General features: G+C 38.7%; 2 protein-coding genes across 7 annotated transcripts in view; one reads left to right on the forward strand and one right to left on the reverse strand.

Annotated features, from left to right (window-relative positions):
* Window positions 1–5,819, reverse strand: part of MDH2 (malate dehydrogenase 2) — a gene marked incomplete in the record, with an annotated part of 300,391 nt that extends 294,572 nt beyond the window's left edge. Inside the window, 1 exon segment of the mRNA XM_044053883.1 lies at window positions 5,580–5,819. Within this exon segment, the coding sequence (XP_043909818.1) occupies window positions 5,580–5,642 (63 nt within the window).
* STYXL1 (serine/threonine/tyrosine interacting like 1) overlaps window positions 1–16,555 on the forward strand; it is a 1,008,156-nt gene that overhangs the window by 408,723 nt on the left and 582,878 nt on the right. The window contains exons 1-2 of one of the 6 annotated variants that reach the window (XM_044053881.1): window positions 5,976–6,139; window positions 7,677–7,815. The exons of 1 other annotated variant lie outside the window; for it this stretch is intronic. The gene's annotated coding sequence lies outside the window, so the exon portion shown is untranslated. Of the gene's footprint in view, window positions 1–5,975; window positions 6,140–7,676; window positions 7,816–16,555 lie in introns of those variants that run through there. 4 more of the 6 variants (XM_044053878.1, XM_044053879.1, XM_044053880.1 and 1 more) reach the window with 4 other exon arrangements.

Genomic DNA, 16,555 nt, shown 5'->3' on the forward strand with positions numbered 1-16,555 from the left:
GGGAGGTAGCCAAGGAAAGTCTACATTCTGGGATAATGGGTTGTACAAGGAATACCCCCCCCCCAAAAAAAAAGGCTAAAGGAAGTACAGCACATAGTAGTACCAGATCCTGAGGACAATTCTGGCATCAGCCCAGGATATTCCTTCTGCAGGCCAAATTAATATATATATATATATATATATATATATATATATATATATATATATATATATATATAAGTACTAAAGCACTGTTTGCATATCTTTTTAAACAGACCAAGGATTTTAAAGGGTATAACAGGGTATATGCAGTACTAATATGCTGGCAAGGCCATTGCTGGATTGATGCCTCTGCCCGTTTACCATGAACAGTTCAATCAAGACCTGCCAGCATGCTTATGGAAGTGTTGTGGGAGTGAAGCAGAATACATGCCTCTTCACTTCTTTGCATAAAGGAAAGTGCCCCAACAAACCACCGTTTTTTCACCCTTTGAAATGCTGTATAATCAAAGGGCAAGGGGGTTCTCTGAATTGCTTCATGATAGTGGAGGTGGGGGGGGGGCAATTTCTGCAAGGAGTCTGCTGTGAAGTATTCCTCCATCATCTTCTTTCGACTTTTCCCATTAGGGGTCGTTACAGCGGATCATCCGTTTCCATTTCTTCCTGTCCTCTGCATCTTTCTCTGTCACACCAACCACCTGCATGTCCTCTCTCACCACATCCATAAACCTTATCTTAGGCCTTCCTCTTTTCCGGTTACCTGGTAGCTTCATCCTTAGCATCTTTTTCCCCCAATATACTCAGCATCCCTCCTCAGCACATGTCAAATCAATGTAATCATGCCTATCTGGCTTTGTCTCCAAACCTTCCAACCTGGACTGACCCTCTAATTATAACTGATCCTGTCCACCCTAGTCACATCCAGTGCAAATCTTAACATCTAACTCTGCCACATCCAGCTCTAACTCCTGCCTTTTTGTCAACACCATTGTCTCCAACCCATATAACATAGCTGGGTCTCACTACCCTCTTCTAGACCTTCCCTTTCACTCTTGCTGGTACTAGAGTTTCACAAATCACTGCTGACACTTCTCCACCCACTCCATCCTGCCTGTACTCTCTTCCACACTCACCATTACTCTGAACTACTGTCCCAAATATTTAAACTCATTCACCTTCGCCACTTGTACTCCTTGCATCCTCACCATTCCTCTATCCTCCCTTTCATTCACACACACACACATTCTGTCTTAGTCCTGCTGACCTTCCTTCCTCTTCTCTCTAGAGCACATCTCCAGCTCTCCAGGATCTCCTCCACCTGTTCCCTACTCACTACAGATCACAATGTAATCTGTAAACATAGCCCACAGGGACTCCTGTCTGATCTTATCTGTCAACCTGTCCATCACCATTGCAAATAAGAAAGGGCTCAAAGCTGATCCTTGACAAAATCCCACCTCCACCTTAAACGCATCCGTCATTCCCACAGCAGACCTCACCGCTGTCACACTATCCTCGTACATATCCTGTACCCCTCTTACATACTTCTCCGACACTCCCGACTTCCTCATACAATACCACAACTCCTCTCTAGGCACCCTGTCATATGCTTGCTCTAAATATCAGAATTAGGGAGGACTTGGTACAGACAACAGCAGTAGAAAGTCTGGCATGAAGCAACAGCTAGAGTTAGAACAAGGGAAGTACTCTGTTGGGCAGCAGGTGATGGTGTTCATCCCTTAAAGCACAAACTGTACACAGTCCGTGAATCTACTTTGTCAACTGTGAAAAAAGTGAACGGTGCTTATTACAGGCCACAGTTGCTAGTTAAATGGCAAAGTTAGCATCCCTGTAAAGCACGAACTGTACACAGTACAAGTCTCCTTTCAAATCAAAGGTACTAGTTTTACATGGAAAAGTTACCAGGTAGGCAGCAAAGGCACAAATTAGACAGTGTCAGCATGATTGAGTGCAATCTTGACAGAGGCACCTTGGTATTCAGTAGCTCCAGTGGGTTGTAGGATGAACCAAGAGGAATCTGGTGGTAGATACACTCAGTAAGGCTTGGTTTGACATCTTGGTGGCTAGGGTACCTCTACTGCAGCAGTTTATGCCTACACGGTTTAAAAATTCACACAGAACTGCACAAGACAGAGAAACATTGGTGACCATAGCAGTTAAAATTCTGCCTTGTGTAATATTTTATAAACTTAGGATAGATGGGTCCAAGTTTTTAATATAAGAGACAGCTAGAGTAGCTATCTAGCTTAAGCATTTTATCTTGCTAGCCATTTTTAAACTGTTTGTGCATTGCCTTTTCATCTGCATATTTAACCTATATCAACACTGCCTTTCTTGTATTAAGGTTTTAGATAATTTCAAGATCTTATGTCTGGTACTTATTTGACAAGAGGATATTTAGTACTGTAGGTTGGCAAAACTGTTACATCCACTCCTAATTAGCTGGATAACTTGAGCATGCAACCAGTGAGAATAATTTTTGATAACTTACTTTTATTTTGATAACTTAAGTCTAGAAAATAAATGTGTGCTTATACACAGCTGGGGACTCAACAAGGGTGGCAGTACTACTGTTCCAGGAAGAAAGCTAACTGGAGAACTCTAAAAGCCTTCTATGGAAACTGTGTGAGTGAGCGAGTTACTACAAATACTGGGGCAATTGCAGACACTGCTTTTCACAGAGTGGTGAAAATGGTCCTGTGGTGCCAGGCCAAAAAAATCATCTCTCCAAATGGTTAATGTCAAGTCTTAGTCTAGGAGTGGATATTGGAAGCCTATACTCAGTATATGCTCCTTTTATGTTCTTAAAGTCATGATTCACATGAAGACTTAAGTTATAGAATTAGACTTGTCTACATTTTTCCTTTTTTGGTTTCCAGTGGTGTAACTGGAGAAACCATCCCTTGGGGTGCCAGAAGACCTGAGGCACACAGCAGTAACTGGGATAGTCCGACTGGACATAGGTCCATTTTCAGTGGAGGCCCAGGGAGAAAAGCTCCATATTGTATAGTTTATTTTACAGGAAAATAAAAAAAAAAATCCTCCATATTACACAGATTATTAAAGAGGAAAACAATCAATAATACAATGTGATAATAGTAGGTAGTACACAGGAGTGTACAAAGTTATCGTAGACAGATCTAGTTAACAAAATATCAATCAAAAAGAGACAGGTCATAATAAGAAAACTGTGGGATCAAAGTTAACATTGCACATTGTAAATGTGACACTCATAACAGTGGTTACAATAGGATTAATATAGCATACACACAGTACAATGTTAAATGATTAAGAAAGTAAAATAGTTACTATGCAAAAGGGGAAGGATAACAGTCATGACAGTATAAGTAGGAGTACAGAAAAATAAGATGTTAAGAGATCATAAGGCTAAAGTGGGCAGATTAAATTGGTGATCATTGCAGAAATAAAGGATATAAGCAGGTTAGTGCTGTAGATGAGGCAGGGTTAGTTTTGAGGGCAATTAGTGGTAAGATGGAAAATGAATTATTAGGTGGATGTTTACCCGGGGGAGTCACAGGAGCGTAACCAATTATTCATATAGTGTGTTTTAAGAGGTTTTTTTTTTTTTTTTAATATAAATTGGGCCATGGAGGTAACAGATGTCAGTTGGCCAGGTAAAGCATTCCAAGCTTTGGAAATAGAGTAGCCAAAGAGAGGTTTGCCAGCATTGTTACTGCATTCAATTACACAAGAGGTTTTGGTTGCTAGATCTCAATGAGCTAGTTGAAGTATAGGGTTGAATTCGATTCTGGAGTGCTGGGACTTTGTTAAGGTAGTGGTACAGCTTTGGTGCAAGTGATACTAGATTCACTTGCAGTTTGGTTGTCTGAGTGATACACAGTGATGGTCTTATATCAGCCTCCTGTAGCAAACCTAGAAATCTTGTTGTAACAAGATTCTAGTTTAAGTCAATCTTGCAAAGTTTGTTAAAACTGGGGATGCATGCAGGGTGATGGATAAGAGGCATGTTCCTGCTATTGCTCATACACCCTAGTTTGCAGTGGTGGGATTCAAACCCCCTCTTATTAGAGACATGGTCTTCAAAACTGGTGGTAATTGATGCCATGTTACAGCAGGAACAGTTGTGCATCTTGTTGCTAGCTGTGATATACTTATGGCCAACAGGTCTACACACTTAGAAGCACAATAGTGTTACAAGCTCTGTATACTGGGAACTGCAAACACTGCAATGTGGAAGTAGCAAATAATCATTAGTAACATGAAGCCCCAATTAATTACTTAATGATCACATAGGGCAATATAATAAAGTTATAATAAACTAAAGGCACAAAAAAAGCAGTCATTTGAGGGAGATAAAAGGGAGGGGTTAAAAAAGCAACATTGCTTGCCGAAATAGTTAGTTACACTCCATGACTAACCATGTCCTGAGGTATTTATGACTAACCATGTCCTGAGGTATTTAAAATATCAGAAAGTGCATATGGAAACTACAGTAATGCAAGACGAGAGCGATCAGACTAGCTACAGTACTAGTACTGCAAGTATGAAAACTTCCAAACACTCCGCCAAAACAGAAATCCTCATAGGAACTAAAATTCGCAATTCCGGGTACACTGAAGTGATGACAACACGCTTGACACACATCTGAAGTATTACGAACCTTACTAACGTTCCTTATACGAGGACGTAGAAATGAAGACAGTCCATTTCACTGCATTAACAAAACCCTTAACCATTTCTAGAAACTGAAAGTTTGAAACCAACATACTGTAACAAACTAGCTGCAGTACCAATAAAGACTGAAAAATAGAGAGAGAGTGGAAACCACATCAGACCCTGCATACACCATGCGTGACGTTAGAGTCCTTAACATTTGTGTGTTCGTGCGCAACCTCTAGGAAAGAGACGTCCAGTGTCAATGTCAAAATGATTTCTGAACAAAGTGGAAAAGAATAAAACAAAACAAAGTTATACAAAGTACCACTCACTATGCCCAGATTGGACAACACAATCTTTATTTTAAAAAGAAAAGATTCTTGAACTTCCTTCCATATTTTTATGCAAAAGACTACAAATCAAACATTTAACTGAAAGGGCACAACCTACATTAAGACAAGAGTCCGGAAAACATAAATAATACCCATATCCAATTATTTAACCCATTAAACATAAATTGCAAACTATAAATGCAAGTACTGATCACAACAGGAATGCAATGTTTATACAAAGCTCTCCAAATATCACGAGTCTTACTTACGCATATGGGAACGGAACTACTGTCTGACTACCACTTACGAACCTGTGGGATAGAGGGACTTTAATAACTAATGATGAAAATATTACCAATAAAAAAAAATCAGTTTCCTGCCTAGCCAGGGCTCTGAAGAGGCGAAATGTCTCTGAGCTGACAGCCATAAACATCAATTGCGCACCTCACTCTGGAACTAAACAAATCATATAACCAGACAACTCTTCAAATATAATCTAAGAGCATGCAGTTAATCCAAAACCAACGGGTTGCTCCCATCCAAACCTGGGCCCACCATTCTACCCGGTCATGTATCACCGTTCAAATTCCAACAGTAATCATGCTTTACCGGAGGTGTGGTAGAAAGACTCCTGCCAAATCCAAGAACGGGTCTAGCTACACGGGAAAACATATTTAAATACGACTTAGATTAAATAAAAAATAAAAAATTACAGGGCTAGACAAAGACTTTTTTCCTTCAAAACTACTTGACTCGAACGACCTCCAGCATGAGAAGCCCAGGAAAGAACAACCAGTCCTTTGCCAGAACAAATCATCAAAGCCTCAGCAGAGCTCTAAGACACGATTGGAGTTTGTCTCCGAATCTGCAGGCTCGCATTGGTTTATTAAACTCCGCAGCCTTTCCCTTTCTACTAACGTTACGTACGTGGCTACCTAAAATCATCTGATTGGTTAGTAATAATTCCGTTCTTGTCTGATTGACACAAGGTCAGGTTAATACACTCCACCCACCTTTCATGACTTCCAAGCCCTGTGTGCCAATTAAGGTGCAGGGTTTAGCGACTTCCTTGGATACGATTAGCGTCCCCGGTAACAAAAATGAAAGGCAAGGGGAACAACTGTAAAGCCTTTGGTGTCAACTAAAAAAAGTGCAAGGTACGAAATAAGGTATGACCTTTGATTTAATGTTTTAAAAGTAAGTTCATTATTCAATTGGTTGTTCTATGGTATACGTTATCCCACTCAACAAATGCAGCTCTCCACCTCTTATCTCTCAAGTATGCCTCATTATGGGAACCGTTCCACATTTTGAATCTTAAAAAGTTTGTGTTCCTCAGGGTTCCAGAGACCTCTCACTGTCCCTGATTTTCAAAATTGTCCTTGATTTTGACTCAAAGTTTAGCTCTGTCCTTCTTTAGCCCTCCTAAAATTGGTGACCTTTGGAGAAAAGGCTGTGAATTGTACTTTATAAATGACAATAATTAGAGTTATATACTTGTTTTACTTAAAATGTATATTGACGCACAATCGTTTGTTCTGTCAGTGTCACAAGTTAATAGTACTAATTTTTAAAATTGTTACTGATTCTGTTGACATTTGTCCCTGACTTGTTGAGAGCTGTTCCAGATATTAATTCCTAAGACTTTTTTTCACTAATACCCAACACCGTATCATATTAATTCATAAAAATAATGTTTTAGCAATATAAATTAATACGTTAACCATCCTATGAACTTCCTAGTTAAAGTTGCTAATAAGTTGTATGTATATGTCATATGTTACACATTTTGCTCATTTGTTCAACATTATGAGAGGTAGTGTTCCACATTTCGAGGACTGAAGGTTGAGAGCCCCTCTCTTATCTCCAGAATCAGAGACAAATCCAAACATAATTAGTGACACTTTTTAAAATGTTAATTACTAACAACACCATAAGTTTTCAAAATAAGAGAATGTGATTTAATATGAATTTTCCAAAGTAAACGAAAGCTATACTTCTAATTCATTATACATTAAGTGTAATCCACCACATTTTCTCCCTAAATTGCCATTTGTAAGGACAGAACAAACTTCTGAGCCAAAATCAGGAATGCCCTTGAAAATCAGGGAAAGTTAAGAAGTATGCTAACAATGACTTTTACTGCTCACCAATGACATGCTATTGCCAATTTGGAACTGGTGCATAAAAATATGTTGGCAGCACATATAATTAAACATAACTGTGGATTGTAATGAAACTAGTGGTGATTGCAGTGGTGCAAGATAGAACAAACTAAAGACAATGAATATAAGGACTTGGACATCGCTGTGGATGATGTACAACACATGCAATCAATCTGGAGGAAAAATAAAAATGGCTTCTCTGTTAAGGTTCATAATAAACAGAAGACCACATACCTCAATCTCTCTGTCCCCCTCTCGCTCTCACACACACAGTTTAATCAGACCATCTGTGAAGTTTGGTAGTAGGATTGTATGCATGTATTGAATAAATGAAAGTAGAATCAAATGAATCCAGTCAGAAGTGTAGCCAGAGAATTTTGTTTTGTAGTCAAAAACTCTTATGCTTTCCCCTTCTCACCTGACATTCAAAAAAATGGACTCATCCAACAAAATGTTACCCCCCTGAAAGCACTTAATAAAACCTTTTATTATTTTAGCTTTTTTCTCTAAAACTATTCAGTTTTTTTTCTTTTCTGATTAGCAATCCTCTTTGTAAACAAGCTACATATCTAATTATGGAGGCATTAAACTAGATGCCCAGAAAATTGCATTCATTTGAGTGCAAAGAGTATACCTGGCTACATCATTGAGTCCAGCAACTGATCACAAAGGAAGGTAAGGTAGGAATTTATTATCATACAAACTAGGATTTTGTGAGTTATAATTGTATTTTATTAGATTATGCACCACTAAACACTCCTTAATTTTGAAAGGAAAGCAGTGTCATTTTAGAGAAGGGGATATAACTACTGTAAAATGGAATAAATAGAGTGAAGTTGTGTTATCAGCCAGAACAAGTTGCCTTGTGTTATTAAAGTTGTTATTGTGGTTTATGAGTTTAAGGCATGAGTAATTGAGGAAATGGTTTATAAAGGGTCAGAATGGCAGAACACAGAGTCCTTTGGAACTCATTGTCCTGAATTTATGCTATATAATGTGCTACTCTCTCGCACAGACATACACAAAATGCTAGGGAATGTAATATGTAAAAACAACAAAAACAGAAAAGTAGCATAGCAGAGAATAACCAAATAATAAATCACAAAAAAGTTCACTAATTCCTCCATGGCAAGGACCTAGACCCTACTTGTATTATTTTAGCACTTTCATTCTGTTTGATTCGGAATCAGAACTTCATCAGGAATTAGTGGATTTTTATGTGGTTTATTGAATGTGATATATGTTCATAGGTTCATAGGTTCATACTAGGCTATCTGCCCTAGGGCATTTATAAGCCTAGTCAGAGTGTGTTTGGCTTTCGCCACCCATTTTAAATTAATTTTGCTATGCCCTTTTTCGAGGTTAGTATACTGTGCCTCTGTCTAACAGTGACACAGAAGTGATACCTGGGGTAAACCTACGATCTCCCATCCACTCATCAAGATTCCTCTTGAAGAGAGTCAATGAGAGACTCTGCCTAACCTGGACTGGGATTTTATTCCAGAGTGAAGGGAGCCTCTGGGTTATGAATCTGTCCCTGCAGCATGTCCTATTTATTTCAGTGCTGAGGTTCAAGTCTCTCGAGCACATAGCTCAATGGGATTTGGATTTTCTGAGGTGCAGCATGTCCATTAATTCCGGGTTGGACATGGCTTTATACGTCAAGCACAGATCGCCTCTGAGCAGGTGGTATGCCACTGAGTAGAGCTGGAGTTTCTTTAACCGGGCAGCATATGGCATCTGTTTGAGCCCTTTGATCCTCTTGGTGAGGCACTTTTGGGGTCTTTCCAGTTGCTGCAGGTGTCTGGTAAGGTACATCCCAAAAGGGGCATTTTACTCAATTATGGGCCTGATGAGGGATGAGTAAAGAGGCACGATGACCTCCCCTGAGCTAGATGTGAACCCCTTCATGATTAGGTGGGCTATATAAAATGTTTTTCTAACCACTTTGGCCATGTGGTTGTCAAATGAGAGATTGCTATCAACTTGGGTCCCCAGGTCCCTAATTACTTCTTGGATTTATGAACAATAACAGCCAGTTTGATGTTCTGGATGTCCCCCTGCAAAAAAGAAGTTTAAAAGAGAAAAATGATGTTTGAGATTTGCTTTTCTCCGGGATTTTCTGCCTTTTTACTTTTTTCAGCATGTCAACATTTCACTTTTATGCTAGTTACACTATGCCCTGCCCCATTAATTGTCCTTGCACATGGCTTGTTGCTATAGTAATAATTATTACCTACCATGTTCCGAACAGTAGCAACATTACACATTTGTTGGGTGATTGTGATGATTTTGTTATTGCAGGTTGTGCTGCTTTACACACATAGCCAGCAAGGACCCCTCACACACACACACACACACACACACACACACACACACACACACACACACACACACACACACAACAGGTGGGTATTGTGTGTATGGTATCAGGCCCTTCCCAGGGCTCCAGCTCACCCTTTCCTATGTACCTTGTCACCTTAGTAATATGTCATATTATGTATATGATGTAAGTCATATTATCATATCAGATAGATTTCAATATCACACACAATTCAAGCTGGACAGGAAAAGTAGTTTAGAATGTCAAGTAGTGCTATGCTATGAGCTGGTGGGATAGATTATGCGGGCAGACTGTGGGCAGGATATAGCTGGACTCCTGGGCATTGATGATGAATGATCTCTCATTGATCATGGGGATAACTGCTGATCTTACTTGGATTTGGAAAAGATGATTGCTTGGATGTGTATTTTCCAAGATTACATACTTGTTGAGGATTGAGAATTACATGTGGTATTGTTGAAATATGAGAATTACAAAATTTAATTGTTGTAATCATTTTTCTTGAATAACATTGATTGGTCACAGGCATCTAACATTGATTGGTCACAGGCACACAGAAATCTACTCAGATTGGTCTATGTTCATCAGGTAATATAGACTGTCTACATTCATTGGACCAGCTACATTGTGCGGTGCAGATATACTGCTCTGTATGGTAACTGGATGTTGTGTTCATGCAGTTCTTTGAGTTACTGGTTTTGAGTTACTGGTACTGGGTGAGGTGGCTGTTGCCATCACAACCTGGTAATGGTTTATTTTCTGTGTCTGTCTCCTGGTCATGTCTCTGGCCTCATTCACTATTCTGGTCTGTAATACAGCCTTCCTTGTTTTGTTTGGTGTATATATGTATATGTCATTTTATATATGCACTTTTTATAGTAATTATTTAAATACATTATTTTTTTTTTTTAAGTAAAATTAGTGTGTAATATTATTGATGATCAGTATGTCATTTGAGATAAATTGACCACAACATACAGCTTTTTACTATTTTTGAGGCATATATGCTGACAATCACTACTGGAAGTAACAAAAGCATTACATTTATGTGCTAAATATCTGATCATTAAGAAGAAAAAAATAAAAAAATCATAAATCAATATTAAAAAAAAAAAGTGTAAGATGGAAGGCAAACAACACCCCCACACACACACACACACACACACACACACACACACACACACACACACACACACACACACACACACACACACACATGCACACTATGTATTATATACATTGGTATATTACTCACACATGCAGTTTCCTGCTTAGGCCCTATAAAGTTTAATTAAGCCAACATTGATATAAACATTTATCACCCAGGTATATGTTAATAACTGTAATCTATGGTATTCTTTTACTGAATAAGACACAAAAATTTCAATGTACTTCTAATTCTCCTAAAGCCTTTTTTGTACTTAGAATGGGCTGGATTCATAAACAGCTACATTAAGTGCAGCTGTTGTATATGCAGTGCAACATGTTGTTGTCTTTCGGCTTTTCCCAGTTAGGGGTCGCCACAGCGGAACTCCGGTCTGCTAATGATTGGCAGTAGATTTTCACAAACGCCGAGGTGCCAGCTCGACGTTCAACCTTCAATGAAGGCACGCCCATTTACGCATGTCTTTCGAATGCCCACCCAACCGCGGGGAGGACAAGCAGACTCCACACAGAAGGCACTCCCCGCACTCCAGCCAAGAATCGAATGGGAGAACCTCTTGCTGAGGCAACAATGCTACCGCTGCACCACTGCAGAAGTATATGCAGTGCCACATGATAGCGCACTATTTGGTATTCATTAAATGGCTCTTCACTTAATTTAGAGCCTCAAAACAAGGGTAAACAGCAAAGTATTCTAATTAATGCATAAGTAGCTGAATTACATGCTAATAAACTAATCCAACATGGTGGAGCTATCAGGATGTAATTTGACAATACCATAATTAGCTAGAAAAGCTGTATACAATGAGACTGAAAAACCAAAGTCTTAATTACCCAAGCTTGTGCTTAATATGTGTCAGTCTCTCCCTTATGGACCAAGTCTTGTGCATTCAGAATTAATTCTCCAAACACTGTAGTTCTTTTAATAAGGTTTTATAAGTTGTTTACAATATCTGAATACTGTCTCCTTTAACAGTACTGATAAACAATTCAAGTTGCTGCACATTATTCTGATTGTCCTGAACGATGCAAACTGACATAGTCTCTAGATGACCTGTTTTCTACACTCAGGCTTGAGTGTTTGTCATCTTCTCTGAAGTAACAGGTCAAACAAACTTACTAACCTTAACTGCTCTGCTCTCCTGAACACAGTATATTATATTGCTTTTAGTCTCATAAATGTCCTTTATTTACTTTTTTAACCTTGGTCTCAGGCTTTGTCTGTGCTTTATTAAGGAACATTCTGTAGCTGATCTTTTCCTCGAGAAAAGAACACTCTGCACACTTTATGCTTATCTTTTCCTCTTTAATAAACAGTCTTCCATGCTTGGCAAGCAAGGTTATTTTCCTTTCTGCTTAACTGTCCTTTATGCATAAATGAAACACAATTTATTTTACCCTTTACCCTGTCTAATGCCTAATAACTATTTTAAAATCGAAATCCCTAATCTAACAGTAATCCATAAAGCAATTATTTACACTTACTGTAGCAATTTGCCCTGAAATCCAAAACTCTGGATTACAACCACACTTATACTTAGAAAAAAAGTGTTATGGGTTGTATGTTACTATATTAACTGGTATAAGCAACAGATTTTAAATCAAGGTGTTGCTGGTGCCAGATCTCTGCCAAGAAAAAGAAGGAGAAGGGTGTTTTTACCCTGTTTCACTTAAGGACTGCATAACACAGAAACTGTAGGGCAATACCAGGTAGACAGGGACACAGTAGAGGAAATATACAACCTCTTCTGCCCTTACCTGAGGCTCAAGGTAAGTGTGAGACCTGTTTGAAAAAAACAAAAAAGAGTTAGCTAACTGCTTAGTCAGATATGCAGGTAGTTATATATCTCTAAGATGAGACATTTATCATGTGCACAGTAATGTGAGTAATAATGCATGACTGATGTCTGCAATATCCAGATATGGACTTTGACCAATAATGTGCATCAAGCATTTTACTTTCTCACACATACATACAACTGTAATTAAATGAAAAATGTGAAAAGGGCAGGGCACAGTTATTATCACTGGCTTAGGATGGTGGGGCACATGAGGGCAAGCCTGATATCAAAGAAGTGAGTGCAAATTATTGAATTGAATTGCATACTTCAAAGTTCTGCAGTATACACACTGGTGTTGTTCTCCATGTCAGAACCAACAGCCGTGATTCTGTGTGAACCCTCTTCTGAGGTGTCAGGGATAGCTGACATGGACAGGGACTCCTCAGTTTCAGTCACTGCTGGCTTGTTAGTAGCCCCCCCCCAAGTCATGTCTTCCCAGCCAGTTTCACCTACCCTACATATCACATACATTATTATGTCAATGGCCTTGTGTCACACTTCCTGGTATGTATGGCCTCCTACACCATTTACATAGTTGACCATCTACACCCAGATACAGTCACTGGAGTAATTGTCACCTCTGCCTCCTTCTAAGAGGAAGGAACTGTGTCGGCTTAGTACCTGGATGATAACTTCATTCTCTGCATCACTGTATGGCATTTTACAGTGTTCAGATGTCTTGGGTACCATAGCCCTATATGAGCCGAAACATAAAAGTAACATAAAGTACACAATTAAGACACAAGTGATTATTAACAAAACAAATATGTATGAATGCATGCATCCATCTTGTACCAAATAATTAAAAATGAAAGCTCCATATCAATACACACAGGTTAATACAGACCCCTCTTCCAAAAAAGGAAAGGAAATTAAATGAAAAGCAAGTGCGTAAGGTTATGTAAGGAGTACAACAGGTGTGTAACCGTGTGGTACATTGCAGCATTAAGAAAAGCAATGTACACTTTTACATTACAAATGGCTAAAACTGTTGTTGGATGTCCACTTGTATTGAAGGCATTGAGGTATACATCACAGGCTTAACACATTTTGTGAGCTACAAAAGTAAAACCCTTGACCTTGCTACTAAGTGATACAACACTTTTCTGCAATAATTAGTCAGATGGCCATAGAAAAATTTCCATAATGTCATGTTACATTCTTTACAAATATTTGGAATGGAAAAAAGAACTGAAATACATGGCTATGCCACCAGCAAGGGGCAAACAATGCAGACAGAAAAACAATGGGTGTACTGTGAAATGCAATCCATCAGTAAGGTTGAACTATAGTATTTTGTAAAAAGAAACTAAACAAAAAAAATGCTTTTCTATCAAGTCAATTGTGAAACTAGAATTTTGCAAGCAAATAGCACCATGGAGCTCTGTAGATCCAAAGAGTCTCCTCTACCATGATACAAGTTCCTTGCCTACACAAATACCTTGATATAGTGCAGAGTCAGCCCTATGAGGATGGTGAATATGTAAATTAGGTATGAACTCATTAGCATTCATGAATTCTAAAATATGCATTAAGTGTATGAATGTAAACATGGTGTAAGGACATACACAGTTGCATGCACATGCCCTACCTCTGCAAGGACGAGCACTAAGAACTGTTACTTGCTAAAGTCTTGCAAGTGTGAATGATTACTCTGACTGCAGGAATAATAAGTGTTTCACAGTCTGCCATTTTTCAGAAATTGGTTATGAATGTTAACTAAATACAAAGGAGTAACATAGCTATGTTTATTGCAACAAATGTATCATTAATACTTCCTATACAATTCCAGTATCATGTGCAAATTATGTTAACCATGAGAATAATGAGGATAACTAATTAAAATACACTTGCATAGGTATGATGTGCACAATACCTTTGTTATAATTATTATGACTCATCACACATCTTAAGTATATGTTTAGGACAGTGTATCAGATAATGCAGCTCAATGCCTCTGAAATGTATTTACAAATTCAAATACTGCCTTCTATATAGAACTCCAGGACCACAAGTACATCAAGGCACACGTGTATCTTCATTCATTTTGAAAGAAGTATTACTCAAATGACCATGTAAAAAAGAAAGTTCTACTGTGGCATTGACAGTTTATAAGCAAAGGCTAACATGTTATCATTCTTTTTCTCGTGAGTTTGATTTCCAAGTGAAAATACTCAATCTTACTAGTGTGTAAATCCCAACAACCCAGTATGTCACAGGCCATAACATTTTTTTCTTCCAAACAACAATAACTATAACAAACAACATAAAGCATTTTCAGTGTTTATCACTGAAGCATGTGTCAATAGTTTAAGCATCACACATGGACAAATCTCTCTGCCATATTTCACATCTTCTATACTTTTTAATATACTCATTGCAAATGTGTCTGGCAAGCCACTGCTGTGTATTCAGTTATGCAAATGCAGCTGACAAGGCTGGCCGTCTTTGTGTACAAACTACTACATGTGAAATCTGAATTGGGCACCAATTCAGACATATTTCTAGCTTAACTTCTGCAGACATGAGGAGTCCAGGATTTTTGTGGCTCTCTTCATGAAGCACTACAGCCAGAGGCTGCTGCAGGGGGGTCTTGGTATAAGGCTGAGGCTTAGAATAGCTTGGCTAAGGCTGTCTACTGTGCAACTTGCATGTCACATACTGGGGAGTAATGTCATCACCTCTACATTGACATGAACAGGCATAAGCAGGGCCTCCTGAGCCAGTAGGAGGATGAATATAAGACTGAAAACACCCCTTAATTGTGTAAATATACTGACCCATCACTTGTGTATGATATGGCATTAATTAGCCAACCAACACAGTTATTCATTATGCTTTCATATATATTTTATTCTTTTCTCTGCTGCACAGCTGCAACAGAGATATTAGAAAACTATGAGGCACATCAGGAGAGGCTAACTTGCCTCAGATAGGCAGGGCTAAGTATGCATCAGGTCTGAATGCAAGGCAGAGAAGCATTTTCAGTCCATCACTCTATATCATATTGAGTAGGCATAGCTAAACTTTTATATCAAGCCTATATGCCTGCTCCAGTAGCTCTTGATTGTTGCATTAGGAGATATATACATCAAACTAATTGTGTGTGGGTTCAATACCTAGAACCAGACATTAGATTTTTACAGGATAGTACTTATAAAATATTAACTGCAATACTGCATAGCATTAACAATTCACTATTTGCAAATGCAGTTATTCATTTTGAAAGCATATATCTGATATGATATAGTGAAATGTATTATCCTGTTTATTGTATCACACCATTCTCATTGATTTTTTATAACAAATCCAGACATGATGTTGTATAGCAGACAGATCCAGATATTATGGGAAGGCATTAACTGATTTTATAACAGATGAATGCCTTCCCATCATATCTGGATGTGGCAAAGGTGTACATATTTATTTCTCATATTGGTTTATGCATTGAAATAAAAATGTAATGTGACATGCCATTGATATAATTCTCTTCTTTTTGTCTTCCCCACCCAATCTCACTCTCTCTCTCTCGTTTTTCCATATATATATCTTTTTTGTTTAATACATTGCTGCTGAAAACAAAATGACCATCAGCACAGAGAGCTTGACTGACCACTGCTGTTCAGCCCTCCATACCTCTACAGATAGCTGTGGTGGCACCACCACAAGCAGCACAGACAACTAGCATATCTGGGTTGCAACCTGTCAGTGTCACCTCCACAACTCCTGCTCTGCCTTCTCCAATTGAGTCAGGTAGCTCTGCCCTGGGTGCTGCTTCAGTGGTACCCTCAGGAAGCAGTAGTAGTGGGGTTGACAATTTTTTCATCTGTCAGGAGCTGACAAAGCAGTGGAAGGCATAATGGAGAGAGGCCTCAGTGCCTGAATCAGCTGGGTTGAAAATGTCCTGCGTCATACTGTCAAAACAATGCCAAGTCCAGCAAAGACCCAGGCATCTGACATAGGAGACAGTGATGATAATTCTGATGGTGAGGACTAGATTCTCACTTTTCTCAAGCAGGACATGAATGCACCTTCTATGTCAACTACCTCTCCCCAATCATGGTGTCCTCC

This window comes from Protopterus annectens, chromosome 13.part0 (assembly GCF_019279795.1).
Source record: "Protopterus annectens isolate FY-2018-M chromosome 13.part0, PAN1.0, whole genome shotgun sequence".
NCBI classification, from domain to species: Eukaryota; Metazoa; Chordata; order Ceratodontiformes; family Protopteridae; genus Protopterus; species Protopterus annectens.